This window comes from Paramisgurnus dabryanus, chromosome 8 (assembly GCF_030506205.2).
Source record: "Paramisgurnus dabryanus chromosome 8, PD_genome_1.1, whole genome shotgun sequence".
Taxonomy (NCBI): Eukaryota; Metazoa; Chordata; class Actinopteri; order Cypriniformes; family Cobitidae; genus Paramisgurnus; species Paramisgurnus dabryanus.
The window spans coordinates 25,687,603-25,711,960 of NC_133344.1; the positions used below are offsets into that span (position 1 = coordinate 25,687,603).

At 36.6% G+C, this 24,358-nt stretch overlaps 1 protein-coding gene across 1 annotated transcript; it reads left to right on the forward strand.

The window, feature by feature from the left end:
- Nucleotides 1-2,622: 2,622 nt before the first annotated feature.
- drd2a (dopamine receptor D2a) lies at nucleotides 2,623-20,367 on the forward strand. The gene is made up of 8 exons (XM_065280145.1): nucleotides 2,623-2,959; nucleotides 5,375-5,685; nucleotides 8,701-8,810; nucleotides 11,463-11,599; nucleotides 13,834-14,033; nucleotides 18,244-18,327; nucleotides 18,575-18,923; nucleotides 19,218-20,367. Exons 2-8 carry the CDS (start codon nucleotides 5,407-5,409, stop codon nucleotides 19,403-19,405), a joined length of 1,347 nt encoding a protein of 448 aa, XP_065136217.1. The 5' UTR covers nucleotides 2,623-2,959; nucleotides 5,375-5,406; the 3' UTR covers nucleotides 19,406-20,367.
- The last annotated feature ends 3,991 nt before the right edge of the window (nucleotides 20,368-24,358 follow it).

Sequence of the window (24,358 nt, forward strand, 5' to 3'; positions counted from 1 at the left end):
CAAGAAAGGCCAAAGTCGCATTCACTTGTTAAGATGACTGAGATCCTTTGGTGTAGATCATGTGTTACTTTAGACTTTTAATGACTCTGTTGTATCATCTGTGATTATATATGCCATCACGTGTTTGGGAGGGGTACTATTGAAAAAGTAAAATAATAAATTAAAGGTGCTCTAAGCGAATTGACGTGTTTTGGACCATAAAACATTTTTTGTTACATACAGCAAACATCTCCTCACTATCTGCTTGCTGCCTGTACGCTGACTAACTGTAAAAAAATTCGATCTCTGTAGACAGCCCAGGCTTCACAAACGGCAATAACAACACAGTGGCCAAACCTACAAACAGAAACCATAACAAAGTGTTCCAGCCAGTAAACGACAAGAAGGATTTGGGGTGGGGGTTGGGCGCGTTCATGAAAGCACGGAAGGGAGGGGGAGGAGTTAGCTACGCTCCGTCTGTTTGAAAACAATTCAAACGTCAACAAAAACTGACGTCTCGCAGATTCGCTTAGAACGCCTTTAAGAAGGCGGTTTCGGTTGTGTTTTACACACTTTAGAGGAGATATCTCATGAGTGACAAATGATGAGCCAAAATGACCACCCCCTTCATGAAAGAGTTAAAGCTCACATGAGTACATACAGCATAAGATTAATTCATATAAGATTCATATAAGATGATGGATTCTATGGAATCATGTGGATGTACTAATTTTAATGCTTTGCAAATTGATTCTGGACAAAAAAACTGTATGGTGTGTTGTGAATGGTATTTTTTATAATGTATTATTTATGTTTTTACTTAAAAGCACATCTGGTGTGACTTGCTGCTGTGACCTGCCAAATATTCCTCCGGGATTTAAAAAGTTTATTAATCAATAAATTTTTTTGCTCAAGTAAATTGGTAGCTGTAACAAGGCACCTGTCTATTGGCTTTACTCAAATGCGCCTCATTTATTTATGCACAAACCTCTGACACTCTGGGCTCTTGGAGGACGATATTTATATTTAGCACATGAATTTATGCATGGAGTTCAAACGAGTCAATAAAAGGAAGGCTCTTCATTCTAGACGTAGTCTATTTGCCTCAGTGCTGGCAGACTTATGGTCTGAATCAACTTTACTTGAATCACTCCAAAAGAAATTGCAAGCCAAGAGGCCAAAAGTCACTTTAACGCTTGACTTTTAGAGCCAAATTAATGCTGACTCCTACATTTTCCAACAGGCTGAACTTGAGCACTTAACTTTTCAGCTTTCCTGAAAGCTGTACAAATAGGGCTTTAGCTTGAAGCTTATTCTAGGGGGTGTTTTAATTAAAATAAATGGTATTTGGAAAAAGAATAAAATCATTTGGGCATCTGTTGTTTTTATGGTAACACGGTTTCAACTGTATGTCTCAGGGAAAATAATAGGTCATCTTTTTGTTGGTCAGACAAGGCATGATTAAAAAACAAAAAACAACAAGCATTTACAACCTTCACATAGAGCCATGCAGATTCTAATTGCAGATTCTGCAAATAAGTATTCCAGTCGATATTATCCACAGATCATTTCCTTTAAATTAAACAACAGATATAACCATAAAATGTCTATTTCCCTTTATGGTTAATTTCCTACGCCCTGGGGTATCACAATGCAGAAACGCATTATTCCCTTGAAGTTCACACCCATGTCTAAGACGTATGCATTCAGATTCAGTCCTCAAATCAGCTTTCTGCTTTACAGTTGTGAAGGAGATTGGGGAAGGCTTGTGTTTTCGTGGCGCAGAGTCTTGAAGACCATTTGAGGGCATCTAATTCAATCCTTGCCTTCAAGACAAAGCGTAAATCTACTGTGGGTACCAGTAATATTTGCTCATATCTGGCTGTAATACACCATGTAATCTAGTTTTCGAAAAGATGTCACCTAACAGCTGTGAGTAAGACTCTGGGGATCGTGCAATTTGGTGTCCTATTCCTGGATGATAGATAATCACAATTTAAAGAGATGAAAATAACACAATATTATTTATATAAATCATAATATATTTGAGGTCCAGCATACAGATAATAGGATACAAAACACATATTGTGCACATATATTAAAATCAATTTGTTTGCACACAAATATCTAAAAGACATTACTGTTCTTTATGTTAATGAGGTTTTTGTTCCATAATTGCTTTATTGTTTACATTTTGCTGAAAAGCCAACAGTGCGAATGGGAAATTAAATTGTAACTTGCATTTAAAAGGTCAATTGCGTTCAGTATTTTGTTTTCTTTGTTTTCCAGTTCCTTTTGTAGTTTAGGAAATGTAGCCTACAAAAATCGATTTTAAATCAACTTAACATCAAAACGGTTTGACAATTGTGGTTACCATTCACTTACTGCATATACTCTCTGACACTGAGCTTTCAAAATAAACCCAGCTTTTACAATGAAATAAAAAAAAAGTGTGACAGCTAGCCCTGGTCGGCCTATTACAAATGAGAGGAACAACAAAGGGTCGATGACAGGGTATCGACTTTGTGTTGAAAATACAACACTTTTGCATTTTATTCTCACTGTTTATGTAACAGCCCCGCCTCGTTTTTTTCCAGCTTCTCCATCTCTGTTGGAGACTGAGCCTCAGTCGATGCTGAAGGTTACCGTGTGCGTAAAGCGCGCGCTCGGATGCTGCGCTCACACGCGCGTCTCGCGCACTCAGCTTTGGAGCGAACTGGATACGCGTGCTCCCGCAAACTGTAGTTCAACACAACACAACACATAACCGTGAAAACATATTTTTACCTTTTGGTTAACCAGAAACATGAGATGTCTTCGTGGAAGTAGCTGTGTCTGCCGCTTTACATCTGACCTCAGTCAGAGAGAGGAGGAATACAGTTACGTTTGTTTGGATGGACACGTGTGGAAGGACAAGTGTGGATTTAAAATATAAGATATTGGACACCTCCGCTCTTTGAATGAAAGTTGCGGTTTAAAGGTAGGCAGTTTTACTTTTTTTGTGAACAGCAGTTATTCTTGCTTTTTGATCACTGGGAAGAGCACAGTATTTAGTTTGGTTATTAACAGTTAAAGTACAGTATAAATACTTTTAAACTTTACATCACTGTGCCAAATTAATAAAAGGCAAGTAGCGTTAGTGTCACGTTATTGAAGATAAAGGTTCCTAAAATGTTCTCTGTCAGGTTGTTTAGTTTTATAAAAAATCTTTAAAAAGGAAATAAATATATTATTGTTTTAAGAACATATTGTTTTAAGAAATTTGGGGAATTAAATATGTTTTAATTGTATTAAAGCAAAGAACCATTAGTTTATAAAAACTTTATTTTTTAAGAGTGTTCCTGTCTGTAATCAAATAATTTATACGCCTTCCAAGTGTTATGTTAACCAAGCATCCCACGATGCGTGTGTGTTCCCGCGTGTGTTTGTGTGTGCGTGCGCACGCGTGTGTGGGTGTGTGAGGCAGAGAGAGAGAGAGAGAGACAGAGAGAGACACCTTTCACGTGAACTTTAAAGCCAACAATTGCAAACCATTAATGCATTGACTTTTCCTTTAGTTTTCTTTATTTTAAGTTTTAAAAAATAGCTATCATTAATATTTCATTAAAAATATTTGCATACAAAAACTGCACTGGTTGAGCATAAAACCTTCATTGATTCTTTTGTGATTTTACTCTTAACGATAAATGCCCATCCTAAATGGCCCTTCAAAATCCAATTATAGCCCAACAAACACAAGTGAAATGAATATTTTATAAGCCTGCCTGATTGGAAAGCCAATGTACTGTAGTCTGTGAAACATTTTCATCCTGTGCAAGCTGTTTCAACTCTTAAAACAGCTTTTATGATCAAAACCGACAAGCTGAGTCTCTAAAGAGGCAATTATGTGGAAAAACCAATAAAGATTCAGTGGTGGTCCATTAAGACAAAAGAGGGTATAACATTTATGATAGTTGGTGTTGTTTTCATCAGATTGCATCTTTACAGTTACGGTATATTAAATGTTTTAAGTGGTGCTTATTGCTATTGCAGTTTTGCTTGGTGACATGTTTTTACAAGGCACTGCTGTCGACTGAGACACTGCTGAGATCAGAGTGATGATGTTACACTTATGATTAGGTTCTTATGCCCCTTGTATTCTTATCATTTATATAAATCCAGTCAAGACAGTGTAGTCACCAGTGTAGCACAGAATTACATGTTTCAACAAAACATTAAATAAGATGGTATAAGTAAAAATGTTTTAACTACTTAAAAAAATGTGATCGGAACTGTTACAATCAAGCATTTGTGACATTGCCTGTAAAAAAACACCTATAGTCATTTTTAGTGAATTATTGTTTTAATTAAATGTTTCTATGTAATGTAAAGAACATTCTTATGAAAATATTACCTTGATATATTTAATATTAACTGAGTAAGGTCATGTCAAATATTGAAATCAAATGCTTATAATCCGTTAGTTGAGACTATAATGCTTTAACCTGGATGTCACAGACAGGGTCACATATTCAATAAGTTTACATGTGTGCTTGAAAATCATCACACAAGTTTCATACAGTCAGGTCTGATGGTGTTGCATGAAGAATATTAATTCTGTTGATGCTTCATGTGTTGCTTCTGCAACAAACATACTTAATGTAAACTTAAACTGCATCATTTTTTATCCCAACTTTGACTTGATATAATATATAGTCTGGCATTTACTGTTCAAAAGTTTGATATGCATCTTCCATCTCAAAGCCGTAAGGAAAAAATACAAATTCTCCTGACAAATGAAGTAAAATGAATAATGGACTTCTGTCCTGTTTCTGTTATCATTTAGACCTCCAGAACGGGTCCATTTGTCATCCACTGCAAATTTACCCCATCCATTTCTACATTGTCTATAATAAGGCTTGTGCATGAGCTCTCTCACATTTAGCTAAATCGCTCATGCTCCCACAATGAACAACAACTGCTCAGCGACTAGTTTCTTTTATTTTCTAATTTGCCGAGACAGTATGACCTACAAGCTCTCTTGCTGAGATAGTTTGTAAAATGCTGTTGCCCCGCAGCATACACTTGTTATTTAGCTGATCCTGCTTATGTTTCTGTCTGTTTTCCTGGACGTTGTACAAGACAGAACAGTAGGGAGGGAGGAGACTTTCGTCCTAGATAGTCAAGTCACATCCAGAGTTCAACCACGGGCTCTTCGGGACAGCTGTGTGAACCATCCTCCATAAATAACAAATACCTGCATGTCCCTGTGCTTCCCAGTAAAAGCTTGTACTCAGGTGTTCCAATAAAAAAACAAATTCTAAGCACCAAATCACCATGGTTGTGCAATATGGTCTACATGATGAGATGCAAATGCAAATAAAGAAAATGAAAATATATTTGTTTGTGGTTCTAGGGCCGCTGCTTGGCTTCAGGCATCTCCATCTGATGGACGTCTTCACGCAGTATGCCTACAATGAGAGCTTCTTTGAAAATGTATCGAAAGACTTTAATGCCACAGGGCAAGGGGGGAGGCACCAGTATAATTATTACGCAATGCTTCTCACGCTCCTCATTTTCGTCATCGTCTTTGGCAACGTGCTGGTATGTATGGCAGTCTCCAGGGAGAAAGCCCTGCAGACAACCACCAACTACCTGATCGTAAGCCTGGCCGTGGCTGACCTGCTAGTGGCGACACTTGTAATGCCGTGGGTGGTTTACCTCGAGGTGGGTTTGGCTCTGGTCCTTTGGTACTGGCATTACAGAAATGGTTTTACTTTAGAAAGCCTGTCCAGTGTTTGTAATTTGCTATCCTAATTATGTCTAATGGTCATGTCAGTATATTAATTAGCTACAGTTTATTAACGACAAGTTCGATATTTTACACTTAAAGCCCTGTTTTAAGATTGTTTATGATGAAATCGAACGGTTTTGACTGAAATATAGACATATGATGCTGGCCCGAGAATTTTTTGGGTGTTTGTTCTATCACCTCCCACCTCTACAATGGGTCTATAGGTGCACTGGAACAATCCTTCCTAAAATGCATTAAACTTTCGTTTACAAAGACGTGAAACTCACCGAGTGGTCAGGGGTGATCACTGATATTCTCACACAACTGTCATTCCGCTGAGAGCTTAAATAATAGACACTCCAGCCCAGTTGGTGGCGATAATTCGCCTTTGCCAATTGCAGGAATACAAACAACGTTCCCGGCGCGGAGTAATACCGTACCTCACAGCACATCTAAGGGGCTTTTTACACCTGGTCACTTCATGCGTTTTCTCTGATCGGATAGCTATCCGATCGTTAAAAGACCAGGTGTAAATGCCCTCCGAAATGTTTTCGAGACGGATTTAAATCCGATCGCTCAAACCACTCCAGGAGGTGGTCTGGGACACATTTCAGATGAAACTGGACAAATGTAAATACATCTGGTTGATGAAACCACATCTTTCAGTGCATAAGCACGTCACCCGAAAGTTAGCCGTCAAAAACGACATGCTCGTTGCTTTATGGAGCGACGACAGCGTGTAAAAAAGCTTCCTAGAATCAATAAAAGAGTCTAATGACAAACTCAAATGATATTAAACAAAGAAATAAAACTTTGAAAGAGAGTTTTGTGAACGATTTTCCCGTCATGGACCTGTACGTTAAATCACCGCTTCGTCACTCTCCTGCTGCGTGAACTTCAGCTCATGCCGAGCAAGGAGACGCGTGTCCCCTGCCCAACATACAGTACAACATACAGTAAGTGCCGCCTTTTGTTGCATAAACGTCGTCTTAAGTTTTTTAAACGCATGAAGTGACCAGGTGTAAAAAGCCCCTAATACAAGTCAATGGAGTTGGACAAAAACTACGATAAAACCTGTTGGAAAGCATCTTTTGCAGCGATTTTTGTGTGAGCATATCAGTGAACACCCCTGACCACTCGGTGAGTTTTACGTCTTTGTAAACGCAAGTTTAATGCATTTTAGGAAGGATTGTTCCTGTGCACATATACAGCCATTAAAGAGGTGGGAGGTCATACAAGAAACACCCGAAAATTCTCGGGCCAGCATCAAATGTCCAAATTTCAGTCAAAACCGTTCTATTTCATCATAAACAATCTGAAAACAGGGCTTTAAGTGTAAAATACCGAACTTGTCCTTTAAATCTGTCAGAATAACCTTTATTATGCTACATTTTACATTTGACCAACACTTTAATGCAAAGCGGCTTGAGGTGCATTCAATATATTTTGGAAATCAAACTCACAACCTTTGCTTGGTAGCACAATGCAATGGTTTGTAAGGACAGATTATTAGACTGTAGTTTCTTTGCCATCTGTTTGGTAACCCATAAGAGTCCATTTGTGCAAGATTTAACAATGAATGGCTTCAGGCACTATTGTCTTATACCTCATTCCACTGTATCCAATCAATGTACAGTAGCCGCTTGCATACGTCTAAATCTAGCTATATCAGATCCTAGCTACAGATTTTGCTATTTTGAACCATGATGTGTATAACAGAAGCCGCCCTTGTGTATGTAATTGACCCATGTGTATTTCCAAAGCTATCAAATTGCATGTAAAATCCATATGCTGAAGTGTACCTTCAGATCTAATGCAACCAGGTTAATAATTTAATTTAAACCACAATGTAAAATGTGTTAAATAAGGTTTGCAATCTCTGTGTTGTTTTTCTCCTATGTTGTTTTTCTCCGTGGCAATATTTTAAGTCTAATTTATTGAGATTAAATTACTTTTTGCACTTGAACAGAGCTGCTGAAGCAATAAGGACAACTGCTCTGAGTTCAATCGAAAAGTTGTCATTTTATTGCACAGAGAAGGAGTCTAAATTAGCTAAATTAGAAAATATTGCCGCTAGCGCATTGCAACGTGAAAGTCCTCAATATAATTATTAGGAATGATGAGCATATATTAACTGTCAAGACAACGTCTGCTTTTCGTAAACAACTTTAAAAAGTCTTGAGAATGCGGTGAACACGAGACACAAATTCAACCTAATTGTGCTAGCAAAAAGTCATAGTCAATCAAATCAAGTGCTTTAGATTAACAGTTTATTATGCAAAGCAATTTACAAAGGTTGCTATCCATGTTAGTCTGAATGTCTCTCTCACTTTCTTTCTCTCTCTCTCTCTCTCTCTCTCTCTGTTTGTGTGTGTGTGTAAGGATGGTGTTTTTATCATCAACTATGTCTGAGCTGGTAGAAAGACTCGTCTCATCTGAGTTAGGGGATATGGTGATGAACCGAGTCCCAGTCACTTTCATTAGAGGTGTCAAATAATTCTTTAATCAATGACAGTGAAGTAAACTCCAGAGGCAGGGACTGAAGCCCATCAAGAGGTATCTAAGGCTTTCGGCTTGCCTGAGGACATACATTAATCAGAGATACCTCATAGAACTGCCTGCCAACTCTGAAGCTGCAAACTGTATGCAGCTGACCCACGCTATATCGCTTCTTCTAAACCAGTTTTACCGCCTTATCCAGATAGAATGCCGATAGTTTATTGGTTAAAACATTATAATCGAGCAGCTGAACCTGGCGCAAACTGAGTCCTGAACTTTGTAAGTGAGAAAAGCAGGAGGATGTAATCATGGATCTATATAAATATATGGGTTGTATGGATTGCTTTCAGCATCTAAAAATGAATTCTGCTTTGCAGTGTAGGTTTGGCATTTAGATGCATTGTTTTCTAATCAGAAGAGCTTTTAGTTATCCGTGTCTGTACTCTCAGGTGGTGGGAGAGTGGCGGTTCAGCACAATCCATTGTGACATCTTTGTCACCCTGGACGTGATGATGTGTACAGCGAGCATACTCAATCTGTGTGCCATCAGTATTGACAGGTAGGTGCTACTGCACTGCAATTACTACAGCAGTGTAATGCTGACCAAGATGTTATTTAGTTGTGAGGCTCGAAAGAGGGAATGACTTCTGCACAACATAATTCTGGTGGAGGGGTTGTTGTGTAGACTGTAAACTTTGAAATGGCATGTGAGTTGATGCTTATAAATAATAATGATACTGTATATAGATTGTGGATGTATGTGTGGAGATTTGATCTTATTGGCTGTTGCTTGGCTGATGCAGGTTCCCCTATAACAGTGGTTCCCAAACTGGGGGCTGCATGGGTCTCCCTTGGGAGGTGAGAGATGGTGGCAGGGGGCCCATTTTTATTACATTTGATCATTATTAATTATGAATTTTATTAATTATAACTTTGTCATAAATTCTGTGTAATCAAACATCATCAGAATAATATACCAAACAACAGCAATACATTGTATCATCTAATGTTTTTTCCCTATATGCTGACATGTCAATTCTGCAGCCAGGTTTTTATCTGATGCATACTGTAAATTCTCATGTGATTGGTAATTCTATGATGTCTCTTTCTTGAAATTTGGATTCACAGTTTCATATATTTAAAGTTCAATTATGTCTAGGTTCAGAGCCTGTATGAAAGTATCAAAATATGCTACTGACCGTTCAGAAGTTTAGCGTCACTTGACTGAAATGTTTCTCATTATCTTTAAAGTACGCTTAAATGTTTGAAATGATGTGTGTATACAAAAATATTGTGCCATAATTTTCTTTTTTAAAGGGAGAGTTCACACAAAATGTAAAATTCAGCCAATATTTGAAGAGTTTGGTTCCAAAACGCAATAAATCCATTTTGACAGATTTCGGTAAAAACATGGTTTTTATATCAAGAAAGTGACAAGATGAAAACCACTATTTTATCTTACAAACTTTCACATGGCATCTTAAGATTATAAAAACATAAAACAATCAAATTCTTAACTTGATTTTCAAAGATTTATTATAGACGGTTTTAGCAGTAACAACATAAACAAGCGGCTGTCGTGGTCCACACGTAACTTCCGGTAAACTCCGCTAAGAATAAATAACAACAAAGTTCTTTAAACGTAGTTTATTTATATAACAAGCTAAAAAACAACACATAGATTACCTAGGAAACCAAAACATTTGTTATTTTCGACGAGACATTGGTTCAAGAGATCAGTTTAGCAACTAGTCAGACCATAAAAAAACGAAACTGGAAGTAAAGTTCGGATCCAGACATGTATCGCGTCAGCGCACGTGCGTCCGATGAAACCGTCTATAAAAACGAATTATTTTTTCCAAGTTTTTTTTCAAAATACTATCAATCTATTGAATCAATATATAAATGTGCATTCATCTTTGCCATGTTATATTCATTAAGTTGACTAGTGGTATACACTGATTATTAAAATAAACATTAATGGCATTAACCAAAAAACTTACTTTAGTCATTGCTGCTGTTATACTTGATGACGTCTCTTAACATTTTTCACTGCGATCAGCTGTAAAATGTTTTGGTCCTGCTTGATTTTCATTGACTTTGTGTACATTTATGGAAGGTTTTTCATAAGATCCCCTGGGGTCAATGTGAGAGAAGCTTGATGCTGTCGGGAGAACAAGCGGCTCCCGAGTGCCTCTCGCGTAAATTATTAGATGTTGATGGCTTACGTTTCTTTCCTGTCAGAAAAACCACCACACGTTTATCAATGCCATGATTAAAGTATTATTTTGTTATTTGTTGTAGTAAAAGATAAGGAAAAATAGGATATCGTGTACTCAACGCGCCGCCATAGTTTGTTAACAATGCGTGGAATGGTGCGCTGTAATTTGTGGAGCAGATTTATTGCGTTCGGTAGAAAAGGAGGAGTGGCGCTTATTGCGTTTTGGGAAAAAAGGGAGAAAATATGACATAATAACATGGCGGATATGGTATTTTGCGTAAAATTAAGAATTTACTTTTAAATACTGACCTGATATAATACTGATTTTGGCAGTAACTCTTTTTAAATGGCATTTATTGGGTTTTGGAACCTCTTCATTTACTCTTCCTCATGTTGTTACAAATCTGTATACATTTCTTTGTTTAGCTAAACACAAAGTATGATATTTTGACCAATGTTTATAACCAAACAGTTTTTGAGAACCATTGATTTCCATAGATTATTTTTCACCTGGAAGTCAATGGTGTTTCTGTTTCCTACAAATTTCTTCCCTATTTGAAAAGCTTCCAGCAGAACAAGGAAATTTATATGGGTTTGTAACACCTTAGGGTGAGTTAATGGCTCAATGACAGAATTTTCATTTTTATGGTGAACTTTGTCTTCAAGAGCCCAGAAAAGATGGGACAGATACACACTAGTACTGTAAAAGATGGGGCAGATTTAGGAAGATAGGGGCTAACTAGATCATGCTAAACATGCAGTCAAACCTTCAGCCCTTGGTTTCTATGCTTGTTCAAAATCTAGAGTGAACTATAAATCTCACAACACTATTTTACTACAAGATACTAGATAGAGTTAATAGAAAACATTCATATGATGCACCAATATGCAGTGCCATACATCACAGGTCACAGTCACATGCAGTATGAGGGAATATGAAACAGGTGATATGAAAAGCTTAACCCATAATCTGTCTTTTATCTTTCACAGGTACACAGCTGTGGCCATGCCGATGTTATACAACACACGCTACAGCTCCAAAAGGAGGGTCACAGTTATGATCTCTGTAGTGTGGATTTTGTCTTTTGCTATATCATGTCCACTGCTCTTTGGACTTAATAATACTGGTAAATATTCAATTTTACTGCATTTTAAACATCATAATGTGGACATATTTTACAGGATGACATGTAACTGATGAGACGTCGAGTATTACACGTCACAGGGCATCTGCAATGTTAGGATACAGTCTTGTGCCATGCTAATACCTTTGAGCTTACTAGACTCTATGGCTTGATTTCACAGACAAGACTAGCTAATACCAGGACTAGGCCTTAGTTAAATTAAGGATGTTTAAGTATCTTTTATAAACATGCCTTAGAAAAAGGCATTATCTTGAGACAAGTTAATGGCACTGTCTTATTTTAAGATCTGTATACGTGCAAGTTAATATCAGTTGGGAAAGCCTAAACATGTGTTTTAGTCTAGGTCTACCCAAGCAGTGTTTAAGTACGATCACCTGGTGTTCAATAAACTATTTAATATAGCCCAACATCAGTGTTTCCCAACTAAATCTCAACAGTATGTCCAAAAATATATCAGTATTTCTAGCATGTTAATCATTGTTATTTGTGTTATTTGCACAATATTAAATGTTTGCATTCATTTTTTTAAAAATTTGCCTCTCTATCACTATCTCTGTTTGAAAAAAAAACCCATTAAATTGCAGGTTATTTATGTTAAGTGTTATAATTAAATCATGTCAAACTAACATTGCCCGCAAAATCCGACCCAAAATCATAAATTATAAATCATTATAATATGCACTTAGCATTGCAAATTGGAGTAAGGTAGAGATACTATTATCATCACTGACTTTAACATAAATTTTATTGATTTCAAGTAAATATACTGTCAGAAAGAATGGTCAAAAATCGTCCCAAGCATCACTGGGACAGAAAAGAAGTCCAAATATGTACTATTTTTGTATCGAAATGTATATATTTAGAACCAATATGTACCTTTGAGGGACTAATATTTACTCTTTAGATACAAAGGTACTTTTTGAAAGGGAAGCACCCCAGTGATAGCTAGGGACCATTATTGACAATTTTTTTCTGACAGTGTACATTTAACTCTTAACAAGTAATTTCCCTGCAGCATTTAAAAAAGTTGCCAGCCAGCGCTAGCCTGTTTTTTTTATGATTTTCCCAAAAGTTTAATGCCTTCCAGAAAATGTTCTTCTCTAAATATATATACATACAATATGTCAAATGAAAGAACAGACCGTCTGCCTTAAAAAAAAAACATCCTACCTTCATTAGTTCTCTTTTTATTACCCCCAAATATGAGTAGGTTTCTTCAAAAATACAAATTTTTGAGCAGAAAGCTGATAAATAAATGTTTGTGAAGGACTTTTGATAAAGATCAGATTCAGATTAATGATCAAAACATAAACGGAGTTTAAACAGTTTGCTCTTACAGAATACTTCCGGGTTTTATAAGTTGAGCACCACCTGGTGGACAATAGCGGAAATATGGATTGCCAGAAAAATTTGTCATTGAGTGCGTTTACATGCACAGTCTTACACCGATTATGCTTAATAAACTGATAACACGTGGGGTCATGTAAACGCTTAAAGCGGTTTTCTTTAATCGGGGAAAGCCCATAAACAGCGTATATGCAAAAACCGATCGGTACAGGTAGTTTTTTGCTCATTACGCCGATTTCGCATGGCATGTAAACACCTTAACCCGCTTTCTCACGGTTTTGTCCATGTGCGCATGTCTCCGCGTATGAAATTTAAACGTCACACGCGGAAGTAAGCGCAAGGTAACGCATAAAAGTCTCCGCTCGACTAAAGCAGTTGGCAGAGAAACGGTTAAAATAGAAGCTCATGTTACATTTACAGGTTCTGCAGACACGATGAGAGATACAACAGTACAGCTTAAGACAGATATGCCGTCGGCTTTTTGATCGACTATTATGTACTATAGGTGGTGACGTCACTGCCTGCGAGAAAACTGATAATTCTCCAAGTCCCATGTAAACGCAGTTGACTGCATAGCCGGCTTATTGATTTGCATGTAAACGCATGAAAACAGTTTTCTATAATAAGCAGATTTTTGATAGTTATCCGCTTATTCTGTGCATGTAAACGCACTCATTGACGATTTAACTCGAATTGACAAGTTAACTCGTCAATAGCGAAAAAGATTTAAACACATTAAATGTACTATTTTTATAAGAAGTTTGCTTTTGGTCCTTTTTGTCCATTTGAGAGCATCTGATGGATAAACCGACTGTGCCCATGTCATCCACCTTCATCACTGTTTTATTTTTACTCTGTTTATATTGCAGTAACCCATGACGATGCCCTGTGTGTGATTGCCAACCCTGCCTTTGTAGTGTACTCCTCCATTGTTTCCTTCTATGTACCCTTCATCATTACCCTACTAGTATACGTACAGATCTACGTTGTACTCCGTAAGCGACGGAAACGTGTGAACACCAAGCACACATGCCCTGTTTCAGACATGGAGATGAACTCCACTATAAAGGTAATTTATAGGATTATGAAGAGAACTGATCATTTCTGCTTTCTTACTATTTGCTTGTCTCAACAGTTTTGTTTTATAAATTGGGCTTGTTAAAAATACTGCAGTGCTGATCAATCCTATTGTAATTTATCAGCACTGTCAGTCCCATTGCAAACTCGTTTCCATCTGCAGAATAACAGTAATGAACAGTTGGATAGTTGCAAACAAACTCATAAAACATACTGTAGAGGAGATATTTAATTTATTCTGCAAATGATTTCCGTAAATCTTTGAAACATCTTCAACATATCATGTCGGTACTTGTGCGTATTTGAATGTATAACTTAATTAATTGTTAACAGGTTGTATTTTTAACATAAGTAAATGCATTTGCTAACATTTAATAAAAAAGTCATTTTGGGGAAAAAATGGTTCTTCTATGACATTACATCCTGTTGAATCCTTATAGCATCTTTATTTCTAAGAGTCTAGCACATTAAGACAGACATCATGTATTGTATTATTGTTCCTGTGGTATAAGATAAAAGTCATCTTCTTCATCAATGATAAACATATAATGTTAATTTATTTTGTGTATACATACAGTACTAATGTTAGTCATCATGCTCACTTGGTTGCCATACGTACCTTTGCCTACATTTCTGCATAACCTAAAATACTTTATTCCAGCTGAAATATCCACTAGAGGTGTTTTGTTTCTGTCCGTTTTGACACAGGATTTTTAAAAGTTACGAAGCAGTACAGTACACATATTAAACCCCAGTGACAGAAAATGTACGTTTTTTTACCTTTCATTTTTCTGACCGTGTGGTGTCCTTGCGATTAAACATAACCGACTAAATCTGACAGATGATCAGTCATTACTGTCTCCTTTGTAAGTTGTCACTATATTCTTGTAAACATCAACTTCTTGACATACCTTGGCCGAACGCAATCAATTCTAACAGTAAAGAAATCAGGCACCAGTCACACAAACATGAAGTGAAGAATATATGGCAATAATGTTCAGTATTACGTGCTTTGTAAGCTTGAATGAACTCAATCAAATAAAAATGGAAAAGTGCTTCCAGTGGGCACTCTGATTGAAAGTTACAGCGAAATATGAAATATATCAGGAGAAATGTACTGAAATGTATGAAGTGTTAGCAGTGGTACGTAATTCCAATGAGCCTGTGTATCATATAAGTATGAATACCATAAAGGGCAAGTTTCATGTTGACATCAGAATACATTAAACAGAGCTAGCAAAACAAACAAGTTGATATGATAAATACATATGACATTTTTTGTATAATTAAGCTCAAAAATACTGAACGAGTGATAACTGTTTATCAATTAAAGTAATTAAATTAATTAAGTGTAAATTTAAATTTTTGCTTATGCACTTTTGTTGCTTAAGTTGTCTGTAGCAAATTTTTATGCCTGCTATGGCCATTGTGAGTGCATTGTCTTTTAGGTTATTACCATTGTTACATTTTTTAAATAAGTAGCCCTGATCTACCCTCTCTGTGTTTAGGGAATTGTTCGGCTTGTACTCCTGCGATCTTAGTGTTTTTAAAATGACCGTTTGTTCCTGTATTGATTCCCCGGACATACAGCAAATCAATGTACGACGTGCAGGAAATGGCCGCTGCTTCATATCTCTTTGTTATTATAATGCATTGTTGGTCTGCACATTTTTTAAACAGAGCAGACACATGCAGGCTTCACCGTGGAGCATATTCTGGTCCAGGATAAATTCAATATACCATTATTCAAAGAAACTGATAGCTTATCTAGTCAACCCGAGCCTCTGCAAGGGCATCAGTGCATTATAGAGAGCCATTTGTGGTTAGGAAGCTCTGATACTCTGACAGTGGAAGTAAATACCAAATCCCTATCAGAGATTGCTGCCAGCGCCCTCTTCTCCACAGCATTCTGATGCAGAAAAAAGCTTTAGATCAACATTAGATTTATTTTAAGAGAGCTTTCATTTTAAAGTACAAAACGTTCTTATCTTTTCATTCTGTTTATCTGCAAATTTACACTTTGCAAATTTAAAACTTGTGATTAAGATATGAACTGATTTTCCTAAATGTTTGCTTTTAACTGGAGTCTAAAAATATGCTGGGATGTTTCAACCTGTGGTTGTAAAATAATAAGTGGACAATCACAGCTGTTTTTATTATCAGATGCCAGTTTTACCCATGTTTGGGTAAATTATAGATTAAGCCAAATGTTTTGAGTTTAAATTAACCTATGGTGGGCTGTTTCAACCTAAAATTTTGGGTTGTTTCAAACCATGATTGGGACAAATAAGGACATCTTCTATGGTTATTTAAAAACAGTTGAGTTTGGCCATATTTCACCCAACCATGGGTTGAAAAAACCCATTTTTGTTTAGAGTTGTAGAATAACCATTTTGGTTCCCCAAAGAACCATTTAGTGAAGGTTCTAAGAAGAACCATTTCTTATAAAACATTTCCCACCAAGAATCTTTTGTGAAACCTTGTTGGTTTTCAGATGTTGTTCTTTATGGGACAATAGAGCCAAAAGAGTGTTTTTCTACCTTTTTAAAGAGTGTTCAACAAATGGTTGGGTCAAATATCATTATCATTATCAAGTTAATTTGAACCAACAGTATTTGTCCATCTTTTACCAAACCATGGATTAAAACAAACCATTGTAAGAGTATCAGAAGGTCCAGTTCACAAGAGGGAAGCGGGATAAAACATTTCACCAAATATATTTTTTAATGTATTCATAATTTTTTTTTACCTACAATATTCTCAGTCTTAGAACGAATGTGTTAAAACAAACATCTTATGTGTTGTCCATAACTAGACACATCTCTGTGATATTATTGGAACAACAAACTTTGTGCTGTTGCAACCTGATCACACAAAATTACGTGGTATACGGAATTTTTTTGCTCATTTTTCCGTGGCATTCTCACGGATCTCCACATATTTCTGTGGCCCTGCCACAGACTTTCTTTTCCATGGCATTCTCACGGATTGGTCACTTAACTGCTTTTTCCTATTTTCAAACCATTTTTGCTTCGGTTTAGGGTTAGATTTGGTGTTTGCGTTAGTATGTCACTTTAAGTATTGGTTTATACTATTTTTATGTATTCTTTTATATTTTCTAAACTTTAATCAATTGTCGCCTGGCATTGGGGTTAGAGTTGGGTTTGGGTAGGGATGTCATTTTATGTTAATCTAACCCTAAACCGAAGCGACAATGGTAAGAAAATAGGACAAAACAGTTGAGTAACGATCTGTGAGAATGCCACGGAAAAATGAGCCAAAAATTGAGTGACTATGCCAAGGAAATTAACAAATCTTGTGTTGTCCCAAAATCAACACAGAGTGACACATAATGTGTTAAAATAACACATAATGGGGTATATTTTAATGATCTAAGTGCACACCCTAAATTGCACGGCACACCGTCTAAAACGGTGTGTCCAATCCACTTTTAACGAATTTAACGATGAAAAATGGGTTGTGCGCCTAGCACACAGTCTAAAAGTTGTTCCTATTCTTGTAATGAATAATGGGTTTGTTTTGGGCGTAACGTGTAAAAAACAAATGACAGTCTCATCCCCTTTAAAAGCCAGTGGCGCTGGCGCCATGCTGATTCCGTATTAAAATGGTGTAATTTGTATACTGAAAAACTAAGCCAAGGATGAAGACCATCAGTTTAAGATTGATATAAAAAAAATGCATCGTTTTTATTTGTATTAAAATAGTTTTTTTGTAATTAAAACCTTTGTTTCTTTTTAAAATTCGTTTTCTTTCAGTCATGGGACTAAAATTGTCCATTGTCACAGTTACGCACCTGGTTTCAGTGTAATGGTTAATACGCTGTCACTTTGAACCAAAGTAATTTACATGGTAATTGTTTTGCGTATTATCAGAAATAATCTACTCTGGGAGAAATAAGGGACTCTGTTGTTATTGAATCTTTGCGAAAGTCTATGAGAAGTTAAGTTTGGGCCACAAAAGCCATTTTTTATGTTGAAATTATATATATATGTGGAAGTAGGTAATTTACTGTACTTAGGGTATTTTACTGTCTTTTTAGCATAACAACCATAACCATTACCTAAAAGCTGAAAGTTGCAAAATATTAGAACACTTTGCTACTACTGTAGTATTTTTCGAACCAGGGATGCAATATGTATTCATGTCTGGTCGAAATCACTCTGATCTCCTGTGTGTTTCAGAAATGCACCCACCCTGATGATGTGAAGCTGTGCACTGTGATTGTCAAGTCCAGTGGGAATTTTCCCGTGAACAACAAAAATGTGGTATGACCAAATTACTTTTAAAATAGAGAGTTTTTAACCTCTAACAGTCAGTCTCATTTGAGAAATGACAGTGTGACAATATTGCAAATGTGATTTTAATTATTCCTTCAAGTTCTATTGACTAAAACCATACAGGAGTCATGTTAACAGTTACTTTACTGTATATTGCTATCATATGTCATGATAATGTGCACTTTAAAATGACATTAAACCTAAATTACTATTCTGCTTACTCTTCCGTTGGCAGATTTTCATAAAGGAGGTAGTAAACAATGCGGATGACATCCAAATGGATGAAATCACTGACTTAAACCCCCAGAGACAGAGAAAGCAGGATCAGTCTGGGACAAGTCAAGAACACAGCAGGCTGGTTAACACTAATCTAAGAGAGACTGACATATCACCCCCATCGCCTAAAGCTGCTGTCAAATCCGAAAGAAACGGAAACACCGGCAATACTACAAAAGTGGTCAAAGCGTTTGAGATCCAGGTCTCGCCCAACGGCAAAACGCAGGCGTCGGTAAAGTCTCTTAACAAACGCAAGATCTCTCAACAAAAGGAGAAGAAAGCTACTCAGATGTTAGCTATTGTCCTTGGTAAGCATGTACCTGATTATTTACAGTAGCAATTTCTTAAAGGTGATGGGTGCTACCCTGTCTGTGAATTTCATTGTGTAATTATTAGATTAGGAGCATTAAAGTTTAATTTCATATGTCTTTAATATGACCATACTGTATTGAGGTTTTATTTGCATTATTTAGGAAGATTTATTTAGAAATTTCAGTTCATCTTGAAATGTTGTCAAAAAGATTCAGACCCGCAGACTGTTATTCTGAATTGACTAACAATCCGAGTACACTTTGCTTCACTTCTGTCTGCATTACTTTCAGGGGTGTTCATCATCTGCTGGCTGCCCTTCTTCATCACACACATCGTGAACACGTACTGTCAGGTCCCTCCTGAACTCTACACCGCCTTTACGTGGTTGGGCTACGTGAACAGTGCTGTAAATCCAATCATATACACCACGTTCAACATCGAGTTTCGAAAAGCTTTCATTAAGATTCTTCATTGTTGAGCAGGACTCCATTCATAGGAACAAAAGATAAGGAAACGATACCTCGTAAACAGCGGATGCACTTTATGTAACGGATCAAAATGAAATGGTGGTTTATGGTCTTGTGGATACATCAGTTACATTTCAGTGGCTTAAAGAATGTATATAGTTTGTATTACAAAAATTATTTTGTTGTCAGATCATTGCACAAAAAGCTAAAGAAAATGCATATAAAACAAAGCAAACAATACAATAAACCTCTTAGCAGTATCGACTGCTCAGACTTTTTTTTAAGTGATGCCTTTCCATTATTATTGATTTTTTTCTCAATTTCATTATTTGCCCAGAACTGTACTGTAATTGGGTAAAACAGCATTTTAAATCATGATACTATCATACTGTGATACGAGTGGCTTCTGGTAGTATTTAATAGACCATGCATTGCATGAGAGTTGTATTTTTTTCTGTTGAAAAACTTGGTCAGTAATGTCTGCAACTTTATGTTTCATTTTATAATGTTCACATAGCAGCTAACTGCAGCATTCGATTGTAATTTTCATATATCATAAAAGCATTTGTTCTACATTAACAACAATGTGCATAAAAACCATTTGAAGAGAAAAAACAAAACCATTTCTGATGACGTGACTTGCAAACAAAATAGCATCGACTGTTGTTTGTCAACCTTCTCAGGAAAAATCCGGCATATTGATTCCCTGTTTAGGCCTTGACGAAGCAAACAAAATACTTGAGACGCTGAAAGAATATGAACATTCTGCTCACGTCCATGAGGAGTTGTGGTGAAGACGATCGAAAACTTCATCCGAAATAAAATTCGGATGCAAAATAAATTGTTAGCAAAACAGTAAATTGTGTAATTGAACTTCCTTTTCACTACTGTTTAAATTGCATTTCATGCTTTATATGGCACACATTGAATGTGATGAGCCTGCAATGTAATGCATGTTATGTCCATATGTCGCACAATGATATAAACTAATTGTGAATAAAGTAATTGTGCACTGGTGGTTGCTGTATCGACCTATGAAAATAGTCAAGAAGAATCATCAAAGCGAATTCGTACATATTTTACAAGTTGGCTAATTTGTATAAATCCATGCGAAGTGAATCGTACAAAAATGTATGATTATCATAAAAAAAAAAAACAATAACGAAACCCCAGCCCTAACCTTGCCCCAACCCCAATGTCACAGGGGCTAAAGGAAATCTTACAAAAATGTACATGTGGTTTTAAAGAAAATAATTATATATTTGTCAATGCGTGGGCTTAATTTTTGCACAGCGCATCGTGAATGTGTTAGCATTTAGCCTAGCCCCATTCATTCCTTAGGATCCAAACAGGGATGAATTTAGAAGCCACCAAACACTTCCATGTTTTCCCTATTTAAAGACTGTTACATGGGTTGTTACACGAGTAAGTATGGTGGCATAAAATAAAACGTGGCGATTTTTAAAGCAGATAAAAAATGAGAACTATATTGTATGGCGGAAGAGCACTTAGTTTGCAGAACTTCGACTTCGGTGCGCAGTAACATCATCACTCCTGACCACTCCCCCTCTCACTCAAACTTCCATGTCAGGAGTGATGATGTTACTGCGCCTGTGGTTGAAGTCTGAAGGGAAATAGGGAAAACATGGAAGTGTTTGGTGGCTTCTAAATTCATCTCTGTTTGGATCCTGAGTAATGAATGGGGCTAGGCTAATTGCTAACACATTCACGATGCGCTGTGCAAAAATGAAATGCACGCATTGAAAAAAGATAGGTAGGTATTAATCTGTCTAAGTTGAGGTAAGAACATAGTAAAATATTGAAAAACGATGGTGTTTTCCTTTAATACGAATTAGCCATTTCATAAAATACGGTACGAATTGCGAAGAGATAGCGTTGGTTTTAACAATAAACTTTATGCAAGTGAAAAAATACTGCATCCATGAAACAAAGTTAGTCCCTAGCCTAAGGGGTGACTGTAATTGATGTGACACAGAGCATCTTGATTTGCATGCAGATCAAGGGGACAACACAATAACATTAGCCCTATGGCAACCATCTGAGGACAGCCACAGCTGGTGATCCAACCCATTGCTGGCAATGCAAACTACAACACACAGATTCACACTGTGAACTATGACTAAACTAATGCATTGCATTAACAGCGCAAATGCTATTGGGTCCGGGAATACACATTATAAAAAAAGTAAAGTTTGATTCCACTATAAATCTCTTTGGATAAAAGCATCTGCTAAATGTACAGTATGCTACATTTCAATAATGCACTATAACATATACTGCAGCACTCATGGCTTTGTCCAGCATGGATGTACCTTGGGATCCAAAAGTTTAAGAACACTAGTGATAAGCTCCTGTGCATTATTTATTTTATTACTAAAAAACATTTTTTGTGCATAATAATTAGTGTAAAAAGTTTATACCAATACACTTCTGAATTGAAATCCCATATTTCTGCAAAACTTTACTTTTTGGAATTAAAACATCAGTAATAGATGCATCAGTAAAAAAATAAATAATGTTTTGTGAAGTTACAGGGTCACGTTATAAATCTACGTTGACTGTGAAGCACAGATCACTGTCTGAATTTTCACGGCCGCTCATAAAGTCATGCCACGAAGGCCTTAGGATTAGATTAAATCTGTAAAGTTCTTGACCTTCATCCCTTGGGATGTGTAAGGCACCAGTCATTCCATATTTATAAAAGATATTTGCCACAATCTAACATTTTTACCACTTACCTGCACTGCAATCGCAAATGCCAAGAAATGGGAAATAAATACAAGTGTTTGTAAAGAACAATAAAAGGTTATGTTTACACTGCAAGTCTTAATGCACAGATCTGGGGCCTCATTAATGAAGCATGCGTACGCACAGGTTTGATTGCAAAGTGTGCGTAGACAAAAATCCACGGCAAAGTCCATATTTATAAAAACTGTCTTTGACGTGGAAAAGTGCTTTGCGCCACGTCAGGGTCTGAGCAGACGTATGCACTTTTGCTTATTTGATGGCTGCAGGTTTTTGAAAAAGTAGCCATTCTTGCTGCTCGAAAAGGATTTAAACATCAAAAAGTGCTTTTTTATATGTCAATGACATTAATTAGGCATCGTTAAAAGACGGAGATCTGAAACTGTTCAGCTGCGCTGCGCAAAAGTTGACCTCTGCCAGTGATCTGACTTTTCTTTGTAAGCTTAGAATTTCTTCGCTTTACTTTCATTGAACGGGTAAGTCCAAGGAGGCTTCCATGTCATTCCGCCATATTGAAAAACTGTAATAGCAGAGAGGGACAAAAAGCACTAGCCTACCAAGACTGAAACGGACAAGGAGATCAGTGAGTACATAATGGCTACGGTAGTTGCAACACGCATTTGGAAAAGTGAGGCGCTAGAAAGCACTATTCTTTTGAATGCAAAATATTTTTCAAAATAAATTTCACCGCTAGATGGGGGTAAATCCTACTTACTGTCCCTTGAAAGGTGTAATGGGTTTTTAACGCCAACTAGCTGTGAGATTATGAATTGCAACCAAATTTAATTAATTGAAACGCAATGAGAAGCTGTGGTAGCTGCCACAGGACAAATATTGTGTCTGAGACAACGTAGGGACTAAACGTTTTCTGTTGAAGAATTTGTCTGTTTAAGGCTAATGTAGAAACATTACAGTGACTTTCATGTAAGGAGATCCGCCGTGTATGTAGATAAAAATTGTCTCATTTTAAGGTAATAAAAAACAATACAGTTCATTATGTAAGGTCTTTATACTAAGGTGAGCAGACATCCCCGTCTTTCGGGGACAGTCCCATTTTTTGGTGTTCTGTTCACGACTGGAGGTGTCTCTGGAAATGTCCCCATTTTTCAGCATGTCCAAAACAACCAGCAAATACACTGAAAAAGGCCGCTCAACATTTAGCTTTTGGAGTACCAGACCAGAGCAACCATGTAATGATTATTTTCACCAGCAGAGGGAGCTGTGAGCTACACTGATTACTTGGTTGCGCGTCACTGCTTTAGCGATGAAGAATTTACTATGAGACATGAGCAAGCGTCATCAATTTATCATTAATCAGGTCCTTATCGTCAAAGTTACCGGGGTTTAAGGTAACTAATACAATGAAGTAAACTGATCACAGCATAAGCATTTGTTTTGTGTAAATATGTTTACATTATTCCTTCTGTTCTTCACATTTGAAATCAGTTGAACTATAGAAGTAACTTTAATGAGGTATGTCTGTATATATCTGTGCATTGTATAAAAGAAAAAAAGAATTAGATTTAAGTTACAGAAATTGTTTAATTAATTGAATTAGAAACACTTCAAAAATGCAGTGCTTTTACTGCAAAAAATGACTTTCTTACTTAGTATTTTTATCCTGTTTTCAGTACAAATATCTAAAAATTCTTAAATCAAGATGTTTTTTCTTGATGAGCAAAATGACCTAAGAAATTAATTCTAGTTTTTAGACAAAATGTATCAAATTTAAAGCAACAGTATGTAGGATTGTGGCCAAAACTGATATTGCAATCACAAAACTTGTGGCTAAAACTGGTACTGCAATCACACAACTGGGGTGTATTCCAGAAAGCAGGGTTAACTTACCATCAGATTAACCCCGAACTTTGGGTTGATCAACCCCAAACTTGCTTACTCGGGGTATGTCGGTTCCAAAACACAGTTTAAGAGTTAGGTCAATCAACTCGCTGAAAGTAACCCAGAGTTAACGCGCGCTCACGGTAACAACATAAAGGCATTGTCAATGGATCGCAGATTTCACGAGTCACCATGGAAACGTCAGAGAACTTAAAAGTTTTTAAATGAGAAATAACATTATAAACTAATATTTTCTGGCAAAATCAACGTTTTATAATCGGCTTAGAAGTGCGTGATTACAAAACAGATCAAATTAATTAATTAAATAATTAATACGAACCCATTTTACCCCATTTAAG